At 40.5% G+C, this 20,177-nt stretch overlaps 1 protein-coding gene across 6 annotated transcripts in view; it reads left to right on the top strand.

Moving 5' to 3' along the window:
• Window positions 1-20,177, top strand: part of crtc3 (CREB regulated transcription coactivator 3) — a gene marked incomplete in the record, with an annotated part of 59,592 nt that overhangs the window by 9,212 nt on the left and 30,203 nt on the right. For all 6 annotated transcript variants that reach the window (XM_036217155.1, XM_024295413.2, XM_036217162.1 and 3 more), the window contains 2 exon segments: window positions 6,962-7,072; window positions 10,576-10,704. In XM_036217155.1, the coding sequence (XP_036073048.1) occupies window positions 6,962-7,072; window positions 10,576-10,704 (240 nt within the window).

The following is a 20,177-nucleotide window of genomic DNA, read 5'->3' as shown; positions in this document are numbered from 1 at the left end:
AACCTGAAATGCATCAAGAATGAGTTACTGACATGTATGGCGGAGAGAATCCAGTTGTTTTCCAAAATGAAAAAGCAAATAAAGTTATGTATTCCTTCTGTGGGTTCCGGTACCAAGTGACCCATGGGGGTTTGGGAGCACTACCTCCTAGACTTGACTTTATACCACAGTTAACACTCAAGTCTTTATCAGATCTGGGGTTGTTTTGTGTTTCAGTTAATGATGACTAGAAAGAAGTTCACTGGGATTTCTTATTAGTCAGCACATTGTCCTTCCAGATTCAAGTGTTTTAACTCTGTGGATCAAAACTTTACTTTAAATTTTCTTGACTCTTGTTTTAATTTTCTCAATAGACAGTTAAACTAAGGACCCATTCTCTTCTGTTTTATTGCTTTTTAGATACAAACTACAAGATCTAATGGTGAGCTATATTTTATATAAAATTCCCATTATCATCAAATGTGTAGTAGTGAAAACCAATGTTTTCCTCAAGCCCTCACCTTCTGCTTCTGACAAAAGCTGGCTAAATCTATGTAGCACTTTTCACAGAAAAAAGCCCTCAAAATGATAAAAATGATAAGTCACAGCCACACAAAACAGCATCAAATATGAAAGAAAACGTAGTTTAAAAGATAAATCAAGCATCAAATTGTAAAATCACACCAATGTAAACCCCCACTTCTAGCTAAAAGCCAGGTAAAAAGAGAAGTGCTTTTAGCATCTATTCAGACTGGTCACCTTTGGCTCACTTAAAATGAACCAGAGTTTATTTCCACCGATAACCCAGAACCAGTTTTGAGTCTGAATACACCCAAGCAAACCCTGATCCGGGTCCAGGAACCACTGCCCTTCGAGGTGGTTTTGGCTCGATTTCAGTTGGACTGAGCTTCCGTTTGTTCTGAGATTCCTCAGTCTGAATGGGCTCCGTGCTCAGAGCAGAACAACTGGACCACATGGCCACCAGCTGGGCATTATGGGATGTAAAGAGTGAGCCCTGAAGCAATGAGGAGACACAGCAACTCATAGAAATGTGGTGGGGTGAATAAAAGCTCAATAAAACCACGTTTAATGTGATCCACATTGTTTCTCAAAATGTTTTACAAAAATCTGTCATAAACACTGAGTGTCGGAGCTGATGTTGATGCAGACATTCAAATTTGGTCAGAGAAATCTAAAGTTTGAATAAGTGAACTCTCTAGACAAGGAGTGCAACGCACAGGACTCCCACCATTCTCTCTCTAGTTGCTTTGCCCCGCCCTCGTATTCCTGGCCAATGACTGAAGAGATCTTTGGTACAAGAATTGGTTCAAAATAGTTCAATACAGGCCAAGCACAAGGTTCAGGACTTGATCCAGACCAAAGTAAGTGGCCTTGGTCCGGCCAACAGACTTTTTTACTAAGAGTACACTGTAGAATGTATTTTTAAAGCACCTTGCTGAGTTCAGGGAGCATTGAGCCAGAGTATGTTAAAGTTTGGGAGCTATTGCCAAGAAAGCTCCACCCCCTGGGTTTCATAACATTTGTGGGGACAACCTATTAAACTGACCTGAAGATCCAAGACCGGTATGTCCAAAGTGTGTCTCAGCTTTTAAAGTTGACTTTATAAAGTATAATTTTTATCTAATATTGCATGTAACTGCTAATGCATTCCTGGCTTTGTCTGTGTACTTCTGAAGGAGATGACAATGCTCAAGTTTCAACTGCTGAGGTTGTTGGTTTGGCAGCTTTTTTGTAGCAAAAGATTACAAGAATTTGCAATTTATGCAGGGCTGAAATGAGTCATGGAGGGGCTGCAACCATAACGTACAACTAACCTCAGTTGGCATTTGAAAAACCACCTCAAAGCTGACTGCAGCATTTGAAGCCATTGATCATGCTAAAGGCTAAAGCTAGCGGAAGCAAAGAGATGGTCTGTGGTCTTGTTTTGACTAATATGAGCAGGGAGCAGAGGAACGCCACAGTGAGAAAACGTATGGTCTTCATGGTCTATCAGTAACAACAAAATCAAAAAGGTCACTTTAGCCAGAAAACTGCTGTCAGTTCACCCTTACCATGTGACCATCTCTGATTTTAAATATTTTAGAGTTCAAGTGGAAACTTGTCATCAATGCAGTTAGTGAGGCTGAGGTTTGTGCTACCAATTTGTTCCCTCAAAATGTCATTGTAGTTTGTGTGTAAACTTTTAAAGTCTTTTATTTGAAGAAAGTTCCTCCTTTTTTAACGTGGTGAAAGTAAGACTTCTTTTTTTAAATGATGGGAATGTGGCTCTTGGTACAGTGGAATGATTTTGCCCATTCTCTCTGCGTATCAGGGGTGACAAACTCAACTGCACAAAGGACCGAGGTCCAAAACACACCTTAGGTCACGGGCTGAACAGGATAAATGTTTATTGAACACTCTAAAACTTTATTTTTAAAACTTTAAAAACGTAACTTTTTAACATAATTATGAAGTAGATATATATCATTACCTGTGATGATGCTAGTGTGAATGCTAAAGCTGAATTTAGCCGCTGAAGATGCTAGTGCTGAAAGCTGAAGATGCTGAAATTGAAAACTAAAAACACTGAAGTTGTGGCTGAAAACATATTTTAGCTTGTATGTAGCTGAAAAAACAGCTTAACTTCAAAATATCCTAAAAACTGGAAAAGCCTAAATTAGCCAAAACAGCTAGAATGTAGCTGAAATATTAGCTAAATTCCAAACCAACCTAAAAAATCTTAGTAAATGCCAAAATAGTCCATAAACTAGCAGAATGCCAATTTTAAAAACGTTAAAACCGTAACTTTTTAACATAATTATGAATAATAAAAATGCAGAAATATTATTCCAGAATAAATCAACTGAAACCTTAAATAACTTTCAATATTTTACTCTCCCTAAAAATATATTTTGTCACAATTATACAAGATAAAAATAAACGCAAGATAACATCGGGTCATTAATAACAATAAAATAAAAGGATCTGGAGGGCCAGATCCGGCCCCCGGACCTTGACTTTGACACATTTGCTGTACACTCATGTACAGTGTACGTGGTGACCCTCAGGGAAAACAGTGGTGCACGTGAATGCACATCTGCTTGTTTTTAATGTAAATTGAGACTTTTTAACCTTGAAAATTTCCCTTCTGCAACCCCCCCAGTGGTCTTTGGGGGAACATTGGAATCTTCTTGGTTTACATCAATGTCTAGAATGGAGGTAGCTTGAGTGAAAGTAGTTGCACACACAAAAACACACACTCAACCACGGGAATGCACACAGACTTGTTACATTGACCCTCTCCTTTAGCGCACACACAGATTGATGTGCGTGACACCACAGCGAGCGTTATCCCTCACAATCAATGAGTGCAGGCCGAGCAAACAGGAGGTGTTACACAACCCCAGCAGAGAAGCACCCATTCAGCTTCAATCTGAACACAACTGTCTATGTTTAGGCTGAAATGTTGGGTCAAACCAGAACCAGGGACGGGGTTCTACAGTCAGACTGCTCTGACCATAGCTTCTTCTGTCCGTCTTTCAATGCTACACTGCCCAAACATCCCTCATTCGGCTCCTGTGTCTTTGCAGAGACCTGCAGTGACATTCATTAAGGCCACCTGTGTTGACGGTTGGGTCCGCAGAATTCATGCAGGACAGTGTGGTCAGATGACCAGGGTTGGGAACCATCGCTCTTAGGTCACAATAAACCAGGAGTCAGTTAAGCTAGTTTGCTGGCATGGTGTACTTTGTGTTTAGAGTGCAGTCAGCTGTGAACTGAAGTAGTGTCTTCTGTCTGGCCAGCAAACATCCTCCCTGTAGGTTACAAAGATGGAAGCAGACTACAGCAGAACAGTGACCAGAGGCTTTGTTAAACATGCGGCTCACAGTTCATCACTGCATGGAACCCCCAATAGCACAGCGGACTCCCACTGCTGCACAATGCAGTGCTGTGTTCAAGACCACACAAAGGCAGAGAAAACCCCTAATGACAGCCATACACATGGACTGAGGAATCCAGCAAGTCCAAAGGATTTATTGGTAATATCTTTGTCCAGTCTAAAAAAAGCATTTAGGGAGTTAAGTCAGGGATGCTGCACGACTGAAACACCAATCAGGTGTTAAGATTTCATTTTGATGATTTTAAAGACACAATGAAAATAGTGTTTTTAACATGTTCTTGTGGCATTTTTTCAGATGATGGACAACATATATAAAATTAAACCTTAATGTTTGAGTTTTATTGTGTGAATGCTTGGTAAACATTCACACTGTAGTGATTCTCCTGCTCCTTTCCATATGTTTTTTAGCACGTAAAAACTCAATCACACCTTCAGCCATTTCAGCATCTTGGTATCAAAACATTCAGCTCATTCAGAACATTACTGCTTGTATTTTTGTTATTTATAAACTTTATAGTTTTTGAAATATTGAGCAAAATATGCCCCATAGGAAATGAATGAGAAGGTCTTCAAATTTCAAAATTTTAAGTAGCCTTTAAAAGCCGTTAAAAATATTCATTGACTATGTTTTCATCTTTAAAGTAATTTTCAAAATGATTGGAGTTTATCTTCTATTTTAGCAACATGCTAACACTTTTGACTAATTTTCTTAGGCTAATTTAGAGTTCAGCTTCTATTTTAGCAACGTTTTTTTGCCAATTTAGTTTACTGAGGAATTCAGGCTGTATTGGAGTTCAGCTAGTATTTAGGCAATGTACTAGCTTTTTTGGCTAATTTGACATCGCCATTTTTAGCATAAAGCTGCAGCATCTTCAGTGACTACATTCAGGAAAAAGCATTCACACTAGCATTATCACAGGTAATGCAACTTTTCTAGTTCAAATTGTTGTGAATCAGGAGCAGACAAAAAAAATCCAGCTTGAAAAAGATTGTATTTATCATGTAGAAAATACGCTGAGTGGGTCACAAGCTCCTTGCTTCACTCCTAAAGCCATCCACTTGCAGGCAAATAGATCCATGATTGTCTTTGTTTTCCTCGTCTGAGCTGGAATCTGGATCTAAACTGTACGACATGATAGATATGATATTGCTTGCTAATTTTGTTGCACTGCTAATGTTAGCTTGGGGTTGTACGAGGCTGTAAGCTAGCGGGAGAGTATGTAAACAAAAGGATGATAGGAAGTGGGGGCGGGACTGAAGGCAGAGCCTGGCTGAGGCTGGGTCGTACGGGGTTCCATTTGTGCCAAAAATACGTTTTTGTGTCCACTGTCTATATCTGTGGTCCATTGTCTATGTCTACTGAACAAGTTTATTGAACATTTGTTTATGTCTATGTACCACTAATCAATATCTTCTGCGTTTCCTGTGAGACGACAGGGGCTAATGACGCTAGCAACTGTTGCTAAGAACTTTTCTGACGACCAGATCCACCGACAATGGCAAATACGAAGTTCTAAGTATAAAGAAAGCTGAAACATCACAAAGCAAATACAAAGTTAACATGATGTACAACATGGACATGCAGAAGATATTGCTCAGTAAACATTGAACTTTTTAATAATAAAACGGGGGCTGCAAAACATCAACTTGGGGGCCGCAAATGGCCGCAAACTGGCCACCAGTTTGAGACCCCTGATCTTAACTGAACGGCTGCAAAGCTCTGATATTGCTCACCATTTTATTTATTTGCTAAGCTGATGTTAGATTGGGGGTGTGAGGGTCTGTAAGCTAGTGAGAGAATGTGTAACAGGTTGGAAATGGGAAGTGGGGGTGGGGATGCTCCGCTCCAACAGTCCCGTCCACGACTCAGAAGGGAATTTCTAATGAACTCCTGCCGCTCCTCAGAAACTATGTGCTAGAAAACAGCACAGGCCTTTAGAATTTAGCCTAAAAATGACATCATCATTATTAAAAGATCACTGGGAACAATTTGACGATGGATCAAAAGATGATCTAAATGGGACTTTAAAAGGAAAAATGACATTAAAAATCTCTCAAGTAAAAGATCAGACTTGTTCTCAATTTAAACAAAATAGCTTTAAAATCTGGGTTCTAATTAGCAGGTGTCCCGTGTGATATCCAGGTTGTGGTGTGTTTGAAGTGGACCGGTTCTCTGGGAGAACCGAGCCTGTCAATGCTAGATCTTCTCATAGCAGACACTGAGAGACAGGCCGCTCAGAAAGTCAGCTTGCTGTCTTCCACTGAGGTTCTGCTCATTTAGCTCATTTAAAGGCTTTTCTGCTCATCACACCACGTCTGTCACTGAAGTGATTGCAGGTCTCTGCTTCTACAGGGCTCTTGTGAAGAGCCTCACCTGGTTCTTGTAGCACTAGAACATCATTTCTGAGCTTATTGATTTTACTTTTTGGATAAAGTTTGTGAGAAAATACGGATATTGGTAATAAAAAGAGAACATGTCATGTTGGTGGAATGAAGCTGGAATCTTTACGTCTGCATGGATGCAGGTGGTCCAGCAGGAGCAGAGGTCCTCAGGCCTGCAGACAACAGCAATGTTGCGGTTCCCCGTGGGGATGTGGCATGAGTTTTCACCGTCGGCAGCTGCTCCGCTGCTCCGTGTGGGAACCAACATGGCGTCCGTCTGTCAGCGCCGAGGCTGTTTCTGTCCTGACATGCGGAAACAAACCACACGAGCTGCTTCTTTTGTTCACTCTGCATGTCAGACATTTCTGCAGATAAACACACTGATTTCACAACTGTGTGACATAAGCGCTCGTTGTTGTCATGGTAATTGGCTCAGGGTGTACTGAAGATCCTTTGCTGATCTCAAATCAGTCTGGACATTAGTGAAAACCAGCAGCACATCATCTTCAGAATAAAGGGTTCTTAGCAGTTTTACTGGGTTCAGTTTTTCCTACAGAGCACATTTCATAAACATGGTCTGAGATTTTGGTCCTCAGAGCAGAAGTCAGTCCTGAGGGATTACAGGCTCTTTCTCCCAGTCTGTCCTCAGGGCAGCAGGGCTGATGACCCCGCTCATCTTCTGCTTCCTCTTGTCCGCAGGTGCAATTCCAGAAGGTCCAGCAGCTTCGGTTGTCTCAGTCCCGGGCACCGTACTATGGGGGCTCCCTTCCCAATGTCAACCAGATTGGTAACACCAGCAGTGAGTTTCAGGTAGGAGCTCTGCAGCCGCTTCAGGTGTCCTGCTGGTTCTGTTCCCAGCTTTCACAAACAACCACTTGTTCACAGACTCAGCTTCTGGATCTTCATGGGATCTTAGAGCAGAGGCTCAGGTTAAAGCATAAGTCACCACTGCCCTCACAGGTGCATACGGGCTCGCTGCCAGCGTAAACCTGTGTGGGGCATGCAGGCAGCGTGCACAAGATGTTAAGATCCCTCTGTGAGCCCGCAGAGAGAGTATGTTCACACACTTTTTTTTTCTACAGGTGTGCTGCGGCTAGTGAACACTTACACAACACATAAGGGTGAAAGTAGGTGAGACGCAGGCGTGTCAGGTCTTTACTTTCTCACGCCCCTCATCCCAAAATCCGGTTCCCAAGGATCTCCTTAGATCTGTTCACATGATACGTTCAAACTCCTTGCATGCAGCTTGACAGTTAGAAAAAAGAAATTATACAATCAGAGTGTAGTTTGTTTGGACATCCCACAGGCGTCCTACGACACCACATTTGTGCAACGTTTGTGCGCGGTCAGTGTGTCCTCACTAATTACAACATGTGATGCTATGGCACTGTCTGACAGCATCATCTGCACGTCAAGTAGTGCTGCCACAAACAATTATTTTAATAGTCGACTAATCACCGATTATTCTTTCCAATTAGTCGACTAATCGGGTCATGTACAAAGTGGATGTAAAGAACACATCTTAACCATCATTAGCTTTAAACTAACTTAAACTAAAGACAAGTAAGATGATAGTTTATTCAACTTTTAATGAATTGTGCAGCCTGTGTCCTTCATTAGTTTATGGCATTAAAACAAGATTAAGATTCAGCCCCTCTTCTCTGAGACCCTCCACGGACCCAGACAAGCCATAACCCTGAAACCCCTGTATGGGTGCACGATGTGACTAAGGCCTAACATGAAACCAGAAGCTTTTGGCAGATCTTTTACCTTTAATGACAGTAAACACGTACAGTAAGGACATTAGAAATGGAGCCCTGGATTACAATGAAACACATAATCCAATTTATTTCTTGTGTCTGGCAGTGAAGTGTAGGACGTTGCCAACAATGGCAACATGTGTTCAGGAGTTAGCACAGGAATGTAGGCAAACACAGTCAGATATTTAATGAAGGTTGATGCTCTTTCGCTGTTTGTCCAGAGGATGTTGTGAGCTGGACACACCCCCGCTGCAGGCATGCAAATCACTGCATGCAGGACCTGACATTTGTTAGGCAAAAGTAGAACACTGCACCGGATTGCTTAATGTTGCTAGGTTACCCAGTGTGCTGCATTCACGTGTAGGACATTCTGTGCAGATGTTTTAAAAACATAAGATATTATTTTTAGCATCGCCTCCACAGCCTTCATCACTTACAGAAGACGGTGTGATGAAGATGTTAATTAATCAATGGAACATGATTCTATAAAACCTCTCAACAACTAATATCTGACAGTTTTTTTTCTTTTGTCAGTATTTAAAGTCCCCCTCTGATAAAAAATACTTTTTTTTAGAGTTTCTATCATGTCTGTTTGTCATTTTTCTCCTGAAAGAGAACAAATATAGTCAGAAATCATTTTGTTTTTACATTTCTGAGTATTTCTTCTTTTAAATCAATCAAAGTGTCTTGGACAGACTCTGTTTGAATGAATGATCTTCTTTCCACAACAGCTCTGCTGCACATGCACTAAACCCTCATCTGTTCCTAGTGTCTAGTTCAGGTTCTGGAGAAGAGAAGATGGTATCTTCACATTGACTGCAGTCAAATGAGCCGCCGTTCACATTTCTGTGGTCAAATCAGCATCACTGGATTTTTGGTGTGAGTTTCATCCAATACTTACGGTAGCAGGACTGAGAACGCTGGAAAATCTCCACCAGACTCCACGGAGCTTCTTGATGTGACCACGGAAATGTGAACGGCGGCTCATTTGACCGCAGTTGGAAAGGATTGTAAATCAATGAAAGAGCATTTTGATGTTAGCTTTGATTATTTTATCAAGAACTCTGAGAAACCAATGATTGAATGTATTGATCACAGTCAATAAACATTGGAGAATTAGCTAAAAGAGTCTTTGGTGAACTGGAAGGAGAAAGAATCAGGATTTTGGAGGAAGTTCTGTCCATGAAGATCTTCACTTCCTCGTCCAGCTGACATCTGGATCAGAACCATACGGCTGGACATTACCCAGATTGATGGGTGTTTTTATGTAGCAGCGGGAAGATTTATGCTAGAGAGACACAGAGCTATCAAAATCAGACAGGGGGGATCAGGGGAGGAGCTACTCAGCTCAGCTCCAAAAGCCACGCCCCCACAGAGGAGATTTTGGAAACAGAGGCTTCACATCAACATGAAAAATGTATTTTAAAGACATTTAGGCTGTAGGATTTTTGTTAAAAACTTCATAATCATGATGAAAACACTACTGGGAATGTTTAAAAAACAGTCAAAGGGGGAATTTAAGGTTAAATTTGATAATTTTTCATACTGTTTTTGCTAACCCAATATTTAGCTAAATCAACCTTAAAAACATACTCTTACAAAACTGTGTATTTTTTTTACATGTTCTTGTTGCATTTTCTCATATTTAAGTACATATATGAAAAATTGAACTTAAATTGCGTTTCTGAGTATGTCTTTATTCAGATTGTTGTGAATCAGGAGCAGACAAAAAGATACAGTTTAAAAAAAGATCATGTTTGTAATGACAAATTAAAAACTAAAAGGCCTCAGTCTCCTTGCTCCACTCCATTGTGATACATCCACTTTCAATCAAATAGATCCATGATTGTCTTTGTTTTCCTTGTCTGAGCTGGAATCTGGATCTAAACTGTACGACAGGATAGAAATGATATTGCTTGCTAATTTTGTTACGCTGCTAATGTTAGCTTGGGGTTGTACGAGGCTGTAAGCTAGCGGGAGAGTATGTAAACAAAAGATGATAGGGAGTGGGGGCGGGATGACTCCAACCGGTCCACCAACAACTCGGGTGAATTTCTAACAAACTCCTGCCACTCTGCAGAAACTATGTCCTAGAAAACAACACAGGTTTATTGATTTTGGATAAACTAATTACAAGAACACTGTGAACTTTTTAAAAACTTATTACAAGAAGACCAGGATGGGACTTTTTTTTTCACTTCTTAAAATTTTTGAAGCAGAAATGACCTTTTCTGATCCAATCCAAGATGAGTTCCAGTGGATTTGTGAAAAGCACAGAAATGTCTAAAGGGAAATTCATAAGCACATTCAGAGTGTGATCCTTTTTTCTGATGCAGCAGACCTGCATGAAACATCAGGACTAAAATAAATAGAAAACGTTTGGATTCATTCATTCTGAGTCTCATCATTGTGAGCTATGTGAAACTGGAACTGAACTGAACATCCAGAAGCGGAGGTTGTTGAAGTTTGCTTGTTCTTGAACTGTTCGGGTGTACGCAGTCGTCGTGGCAACAGCACTGTGCAGATCATACACTCCTGCTGTCTCCGTCACAGGGCGGATTCTCCGCAGGGCTGGACTCCATCAGAGGGACACGCCACCATGGTCTGGTTGAGAGGGTCCACAGAGACCGCACCCGCATCACCTCCCCCCACCGTCGACCCATTGACAAGCACGGGCGGCAGATATCCTTCTGAGCTGTGTGTGCATGTGTGTGGGTTTGTTTTTTCAACTCAAGTTTGTATTGGGTTTTAACTTATCAAAGAACATCAACACAAGTTACATATACACCATTTTAGAGGTCAGGTTCCTGAAACAAAAGAGAACAAAACAAGACAGGGTACTATTGTAAATCAGATTACTATATAAAACAAGTAAAGTTATTCATTTCATATGGATGACGAGTTAGTAATAAATAACAAATAGTGGCTTGGAATCATTCACCTTGTTCAGTGAGATGGGACCAGAAAGTCCCAAATGAACACTGTGGCGGGGCCTCCATTTTTTTATTTGTTTAACATGCATTCATACGATGCTATTTTTGTCATATTTGTCCACACTTTGATCTGTGGAATTTGAGTGGTTTGAGACCCCAACCATCAGACCTGAAAATTTCCCATCTGGTATACCCGTCATCTTGCCTCTATCACACTGTAAACATAAACTTGGACAGTGTGGTGCAATTTTTTCAACCAACCACTGAGAACGTCTAATACCTTTAACCAAAAACAATCAAGAAATAAATTTAAAGGTGCCAGCATCTTTTTGACATTTCCAACACAGTGAGTTGTTCATAAGACCCATTCTATGTCATTTTACCAGGGTCCAATAATACCTCTGTAATATTTTATATTGCATAAGCTGACCTTTACGTTCTCTGACAAATTTTCCATTTTCAGATAATATTCTTAACCATTCTCCATCTTTTAACACAACACCTGCATGTGGGTTTTCATGTTTTGAAACAGATGTTTGCTTTCAAGCTTCACTCAGGTCTTTCGTGTTCAGGAGACCAGAGTGCAATGGTAGGTTCTCTAACAGTGCTGCAGAGAACTCCAGGTCCATTCTGCTGTTGGTTGAACTTTCTCAGATTCTTGCAAAAGTGGAGCGTTGCTGCTTGTTAGCATCTGACGGATTTACACCAGGTTCACACTGGATGTGGAAGTGCTGCAAAGTGGTGTGGAAAGGAGGCCGCTTCCATTCAGCGCCCTTGTTAACCTATGGTGGGGTTCACACTAGGCGTGGAGTACCGCGGTCCTGTGCAGAAGGCTCTTTCCGTTCAGCGGATCGTTTCGGCGTCTGGTCTTTTGTGTGTGAGCCGCGAGCGATCCGCGTCAATTCTGACAGGAAGTTACTTCAAGATGCATGAGAAAATCTGTTTTATTTTCAAATTCTAACCAATTTTTAACAACAAAACACCACGATTTACAAATGCGATCATGTTTTTGTATCTAAACATACAATCACAACACACATACACAAAAACAGACGCACACTTCTCTCTCAACAACAGACAAATTAAAGAAGTGTAGGCATACTGACTACCTTCTTCTTAGCAGAAACATGGGGTCATGTTTTTAGGTTATTAATTTACCCATGATGGTTAAAACAAAAAAAGCTCTAGCAGAAGTGCCTGTTGACTGTCGCGGAAAAATGTGTGTCTGGTGTGAATTACAGGAGAGAGCGGATGCCGCGCACACTCGGGTCTGCTGCGCTCCCACGACTCTTCTGCTTCTCCAGGGTGTTTTTATGTCCGGATCTCTCTGGACAGATACAGAACCACATCCATTTAGTCAGATCATTGTTTTCACTTCTTTTTTTTAATATATTGTTTTCACTTCTACCTTCAGGTTCACCTGTTATATTTGTTAAAGGTTTGAAATGTTGAAATCTTTTATCCCTTTGAGTTTTTAGGATCTCCCACACCATTTTTTTCCTACTGATCCTAGGTTGTGTCTGAATTCCCCCCCAACCCCTAACTACTAAAATAACTATATAGTACAGGACTATCTAGTGCTCTGGATTTTAAAGGCAATTCGGACACTAAGCTCCTACAAACATTTCACGAGGTTTATTTATGACTCCACTGTGTTCTGATGGTGAAAATATGGATAGTTTATTAAAAAAATACACTTAAACACTTTTTTTTGTTTGAAATTGTTCGACCGCAATGTATTTTGGTCTACATTCACTAATCTAGTTAGCATTGATGTACACTAGTTTTTCGCAAAGACTTCTGGGAAATTTCTCTTGCACTCTGTTTTGAATTAGTAGATTCAGACAGCACTAGAAAATGGGGAACCCACTACATAATGAGTGGTGGAAGGGGGTTCTGACATAGCTCTAGTTTAAGTTGCATCCAGTTGAAAATCTGTCTCATGTAGGTGTTACTGTATATATTTCTATTTGGAACTTGTCAACATTCACTTGCCATAGCACCACATTGGGGAAGACTGTTCTTTATCTTCTTTCAGCTCATTGTGTGTGAAAAGTGTAGTCTGTTCACTTTCACTGCAGCTCTGATCTGATCTCAGGTGCTTGTACAGGTAACACAGAGTTAGGTGTTTTTTAGCCTCTGCGCTGGGTCATTAGTGTGTCCTCTACAACTGTGCTGTTGTGCATGGATCTGAAGAGCAGTCTTTGTGTGATTGTTTTTATTGAAACAGTAGATTTAAAGGGAAACGTGGCTCCCATGGAGGGCATGAGGCCTCTGATCCTCGCCGATTTGAAACAGTGACGCCAATTTCTTGTTAAAAGGCCATAAAAGTATTCTTGTGTTTAAAGGCAGATGTGGATTGGAGAGGCACTTTGACCATTGATGATGCAGAATAGAGTGAAGAATGGTGTCATCAGCATATAGAGGAATGTACAGGAGCCCTGCAGTGTAAAATGGGCTCTTGAATAATCCATAATTAAGCTTGAGAAACCCCCCTGAACGGGGTAATTGATGGGAAAGGAGAAACAATTTTTCTGATGTTTCTGTCTGTTTAAATAACCTTTGGTGTGACAAGTGTGCATGTATGTACCCACTGTGGAGCAGTGTCTCTGTGCACAGCAGGACTCATAAAATGCTGCTGAACTGAAGAAGCAGTTGAGAAAACATGTAACGCACATGTGCAGAGCTTTATCACTGCTGTTGTTCAAACCATGTCCTTCCAGCTTCAGTGAGCGTCTTCAGCCCCCACGCTCTTCCTCAGCTCTGTACAAGGACAGCAGCTGCTCCTCTGCGCTTCTGCTTGCTGCAACATAATCACAAACAAGACACTCCAGAGCAGAGAAACACAACAGCTCTGCAAGACAAAACACCCCCACCCCACATGTGCTGTTTGTTAGTCACTCTGGTGAAGACCGGCTTTTGTATTTGTCGTCAAGAAGAGTCAGTCACAGTGGATCGGTTTGCATGCTCTTAACCATCTGGTTACGGTTGCACGCCGGTGAACAGATTTTCTCCTCTGTTGGTCATTCTAGTCATCTCTGCTTTTATTCTACTGCTGCTTTGCTACAAAGTTGAGTCAGCATTTTTTGTCGAGATCATTTTTTCTTAAAGAAATTTGATGTATTTGCAGAAAGCAACACATTAATTTAACTCCTACCCTAATCTTCTAATCCTGTTAAAGAACCCAAGTTTCCCTTAACCTAAACTAAATTGAGTTTAATTAATCTCACAACAGAAATTAAATTCTTACCGGCCACCTTATCAGGCACACCTGTCCAAATGCTTGTTAACATGAATTTCTGATCAGTCAATCATATGGCATGTAGACATGGTCCAGACGATCTGCTGCAGGTCAAACCGAGTATCAGAAGAAAGGTGATTGAAGTGACTTTGAACGTGACATGGATGTTGGTGTTAGACGGACTGGTCAGAGGATTTCAGAAACCACAGCCACACACAACCATAACCATCTCTAGGATTTACAGAGAATGTCCAGACTGGTTCCATCTTATAGAAAGACAACAGTAGTTCAAATATTCACTGGTTACAACCGAGGTCTGCAGAAGAACATCTCTAAACGCACAATAACCTTGATACAGATGGACTACAGCAGCAGAAGAACACACCAGGTATCACTCCTGTCAGCTAAGAACAGGAAACTGAGGCTACAATTCACACAGACTCAACAAAACTGGACAATAGAAGATGGAAATCTGGTCTGATGAGTCTCTATTTCTGCTGGTCAGAATCTGACATCAACAACATGAAAACATGGATCCATCCTGGCTCCGATCAACGGTTCAGGCTGGTGGTGGTGGTGTCATGGTGTGGGGTATATTTTCTTGGCACACTCCGGGCCCCTCAGTACCAACTGAGCATGTTCCAACGTCACAAAAATATTACTGACTATGCCCATCCCTTTATGACCACAGAGTACCATCCTCTGATGCTACTTCCAGCAGGATAAGACTCCATGTCATAAACTGGAATCATCTCAGACTGGTTTCTAGAACAATGAGTTCACTGGACTCTAATGACCTCCACAGATACCAGATCTCAACCCAATAGAACACATATTGGGTTGAAAGCCTACTATTCCACAGATTATTATTTATTTGCAAAAAAAAAAAAATTAACAAAAAATCATTTTTTTCCCCAAAGTCCACATTTCTTGGCACCTATTGCAGAATCACACTTAAATAGAACTCTTGCAAACATTACAACTTGTATATAATGTAATCAAATGTAAAAGTGCCTCAGTCCTCAGTACTTGTAAATATTAAATTATTAAAATAATAAACTTAAACAGTTTAAGCACTTAAGTCTTAAGTTTTGACAACTGGATGTCATAAACAATCTAAATCAGGAGTGTCAAACTCAATCACGAGGGGCCAAAATCCAAAACACACCTTATGTCGTGGGTCGAACAGGATAAACATTTATTGAACACTCTAAAACTACATTTAAAACTGTAAAACCGTAACTTTTTGACATAACTATGACCTGCAATAATGTTAGTGTGAATGCTGTAAGCTGAATTTGGCCACTGAAGATGCTAGTGCTGATAGATGAAGATGCTGAAATTCATAACTAAAAGCACTGATAACTGATAGTTAGCTAAAATAATAGATAAATGCCAAATTAGCCTAAAAAACGTTAAAAAAAAAAGTAAAAAAAAAAAAAAAAGCTAGCCAAAACAGCTAGCATGTGGCTACATATTAGCTAAACTCCAAAATAGCTTAAAAGATATTGGTAAACGCCAGAATAGTCCAAAAAGCTATCAGAATGCCATTTTTTTTACTTTAAAACCGTAACTTTTCAGAATAATTATTCATTCATCATTCATCTTCCAGACCGCTTCTTCCCTTTCGGGGTCGCGGGGGTGCCGGAGCCTAACCCGGTTACTGATGGGCGAAGGCGGGGTACACCCTGGACAGGTCGCCAGTCTGTCGCCAGTCTGTCGCAGGGTCAGAATAATTATGAATAAGAAAAAGGCAGGAATATTATTCCAGAATAAATCAACTTAACCTTAAATAACTTTCAATATTTTACTCTCCATAAAAATATATTTTGTCAAAATTATACAAGTTAGAAATAAGTGGAAGATAACATCGGGCCGTTAATAACAATAAAATAAAATGATCTGGAGGGCCGGATCTGGCCCCCGGGCCTTGACTTTGATGCATATGAGCTAACTTAAAACGATTTATTTATCAACTCAAGTAAAGTTCCCTGAGATCCAGGGCTGTAGTTTTGAAGATCTGGGGCTGTGTATCTGTTTTCAAGGTCCTGTCCAATGGTGGCTTCGCCTCCTTTTGTTGTTGGGCTTTCATTTCCTGCGGCCATGGATTTGAGAACCATTTCCTCCAGAGGAAGGATTAGTGATGTGGTAGGGGTTGTTTCACTGCTCATCAGAGTGGTCCCTGTTTTCAGTGGTGTGAGTAGAATGACAGTTTCTGTTCATCAGCAGTCAATATTGTGATATTCTTGTTGGACTTTTGTCAAGTAGACTGGAGTAGATTGTGGCTTGTTGTTCAACATATCTTTCTAGCATGTCATGAGCTGTATTCCACCCAGTCGAGACCTCATGAATCAACTTGTGTTTAGGCAAATTTAACATTTCTGAACGGCCTCTGGTCACATGCAAGATGGCGCCTGAAAAAATCTCTCGTCGTAGGCGAAAAATTCCTAAACTTTAGGAAACTTTTTCAAAAATGATATTTTAATAACTTTCTGAACTATTAGCTTTTAAGCTTTTAAATGTGAATAAACTGTAACTGTCCAGCAGTTTAGTGTGCAAGATGAGCTCCAAATGGGACAGAGAACGTTCGTTTTATTTCTATAATGTCAATATGTGTTCATATTTGTATAACTACACCCGTTTACCTCTGGAGAAAAAGTGGGAGAAATGCAGTTTTTTTCTCTGTGACAGAAACTGTCTTGTCTGACGGTGCCTTCCCAGTCCAGCTGTCTAATGTTCTGCATTCCCCATATTTGGAGCGTTGTCGGTGGTAACTGGAATAGTGATATTTGGTCTCTCCAAGTTCCACTCAGTCCCAGCTTTTGTCAGTTCCTCTGACTGTATGACCTTCATACAGGGGATGAGTTTGCTGTACGGCGCTCTTAATGAGCCCGTCATGTCATGAACAGTTACAGTGAGGTAGTATATGTTGCCCGGGAGGTCCAGCTGTCCTTTTGTCAGTGCAAAGTTGTGCATTTTTGCCAAGTTGTCCTCAGTCTCTTTGCAGGCTTGTTCATAAACTGCAGGGTTAATTTTTTTTGTTTTTGAAATATGGACAGGATGGCACAGTATATGGCGGGTCGTCTGTTTTCATTAAATTGTCAATCACTGAAAAAAAACGACTGCAATAAACACTCTGATGGGTCAGATGTTATGTCTGACACCCCCCCCCCCATCACTATATCGTGCGTTTGCAATTTCCTAGTGCTGTCTGAATCTGCCAATTCCACAGTCGAGTGCACTAGAAATTTCCCAGAAGTCTTTGTGAAAAACTAGCGTACATCAATGATCACTAGATTAGCAAATGTCGACCACAATGCATTGCAGTTGAACAATTTCAAACAAAAAAATATGTTTAAATGTGATTTTTGAAAAAAACCTCCACATTTTCACCATCAGAACACAGTGCAGTCATAAATAAACGTTGTGAAATGTTCGTATTTATTTGATTTCGACTTTGTGAAATCGGTGACATCATATCTGGTGTTTAGAAAAACGAAAGAAAAGTAGTGAGCATCTTGTTTGAATTTCCTTTAAAATCCAGCACACTAGATAGTCCTGCACTATCTAGTTTATAAGTAGTTAGGGTCATGGGGGGGGGTTGTACACAACCCTTGTCTTGTGTTTATCCGTGGTAACACTAAGACTTTTGAAGTACATCTGGGATAGACAGCTGTTTTGAACGTGTTACCTGCTTCATTGTCCACCTTTAGACGGTCACATGTTGGATGTTTCCCGCATAGAGATGAGGCAAATCAGTGTACTTCTTGTTAACACATCTCGCTCCCTGGTTATCATATTTGATGGAGAACCCAAAATATCTCCACACCACAGATATGAATGTTGGTGGCGCCTCTTCAAACACGGGCCCGTCGACCACAGAACTGCTGCACTCGCCGCCACTATCCATGACTGTCTCGGTTTAGCTGTTGCTTTTAGCTTAAAAACACAACCAAACTCTTTTCTCGGGCTCCGACTCCTGGGAGAGGGCCAAAGTAATTTCTGGCAGGGAGGGGGAGAGTGGCCGGGGAGGCCACAAAGACATGAATACACAGGCACCTGACAAAGGTAGTTCACAGTGTACTACATAAATAATTGAAGCGTCAGACGTGTGTCAAACGGTTTGATTTTATATAGAATATCGTTGCATAAAAATACATAAAATATTTATGAATGAATGAAATGGTTTATTTCAACTAATCAGGTCATAATACATGAAATATCATATCACTTAGCGTCCTCTTTACATGTGTATTGGTTCATTTTTTTAACATTCTGATTCTCACAGAAGAAGTGTTTCTATAATGAACATTACTGACTGAACTCAGCTTTTTCAGTGGGACAACCTGCAGAATCAAAGACTGACAAAGACTTTTGTTCCTGATCTGGTTTCATAAATCTCATTTATGTTGATTTGATAAGAAAAAAAAAAGAAACAAGTTGTAGCTTGTACAGTAATTCAGTTTCTGAAAACAGATGTATCTTATGTATTTACAGAAGCCAGGTTTATTATTTTTAGACAAAAAATAGGTTTATCTAATTCTCTTACACAGTAAGAAGTGTTTCTGATCTGATTACAGAAACTCGGTTTATCTAGTTTTGTTACAAAAAATAAGTTTGCTTGATTCTTAAATTTCAGTCAAGAAACCAGATTAATTGAATGCGGTCACAGAAACCAGTGACTGGATCTGGCTACAGATACTAGGTTTCTCTAATCTTTTAATCTAAGACATTCTGTTAAATTCACCATCGTGGTTAAGAAACACACCAAATGTTCTTCAGAGTTTAGGAATTAACAGACCTTAAAGTTGTTGGATCACAGTTCCTGGTCTGAAGGTCTGCTGTCCCATTGCATTGTGGGTTTGGAGTCCTTCAACCTGAAGTGGTGCTGATGTTTTGGCTGCAGATGCTAGTTTGTGTTTCAGAGTGGATGTTTTTGCAGAAATGTGTGGATCAGAATTTTGTAGCCAAAGCAGACTCACGTTGCTGTGTTTTATCCTCAGAACAGATGTTTTGCTACATGACCTCTACCAGCTTCAGGTGCTGCCTGGATTTGATTCTTGTTACCTGTATTGTTCTATAATTGGTGAATCTTATAAAAATACTGTGGTTGTTTGCAAATTGACAGTGAGTTCACAGTCAGAGCAGACAGCACTACAGAGGCTTAAATATTGCAGCTGCTTCACATTAAAGTCTCCCTCTGATAAAAATCCTGTTTTTAGAGTTTTTAACATGTCTGTGTGTCATTTTTCTGCTGAAAGAGAACAAATATAACAAGAAATCATTTTGTTTTTGCATTTCCGATTATTTCTCCTTTTAAATCAATCAAACTGTCTTGGACAGACTCTGTTTGAATGAATGATCTTTTCATCTACAGCTCTGCTGCACATGCACTAAACCCTCATCTGTTCCTAGTGTCTAGTTCAGGTTCTGGAGAAGAGAAGATGGTATCTTCACATTGACTGCAGTCAAATGAGCCGCCGTTCACATTTCTGTGGTCAAATCAGCATCACTGGATTTTTGGTGTGAGTTTCATCCAATACTTACGGTAGCAGGACTGAGAACGCTGGAAAATCTCCACCAGACTCCACGGAGCTTCTTGATGTGACCACGGAAATGTGAACGGCGGCTCATCTGATGTTGACCTGGTGTTTGGATGAGACAGAGAGTCCTGTCCAGGATCAAGTCATACCTACTCCATGTCTTTCTGTTGTACTCTCAGCTGGAGGGTTGTAGGGTAACAAACTACCAGCAGGTTGTCCTGTAGAGAAACCAATGACTATCTGAGAATAGGATCGACCGAGTGTCACATCACCTAAAAAAATGCTGTCTTCTGGTACCAACCAAATGAAGTCAATTCAGTTGCCTTGTTTTTGTGTTACGGACATCGCCATGTTGGAGCCAAATGACGTCAGTCGGCTGTGATTGGTCAGAGTTGGTCTGTTAAAAAAGTATCAAAGCAAGAATGTTTTTCTGTCAAA

This window comes from Oryzias melastigma, linkage group LG3, assembly GCF_002922805.2.
Source record: "Oryzias melastigma strain HK-1 linkage group LG3, ASM292280v2, whole genome shotgun sequence".
NCBI classification, from domain to species: domain Eukaryota; kingdom Metazoa; phylum Chordata; class Actinopteri; order Beloniformes; family Adrianichthyidae; genus Oryzias; species Oryzias melastigma.
Note: the sequence above shows the minus strand (reverse complement) of the source record. Positions and strands in the feature narration are given on the sequence as shown.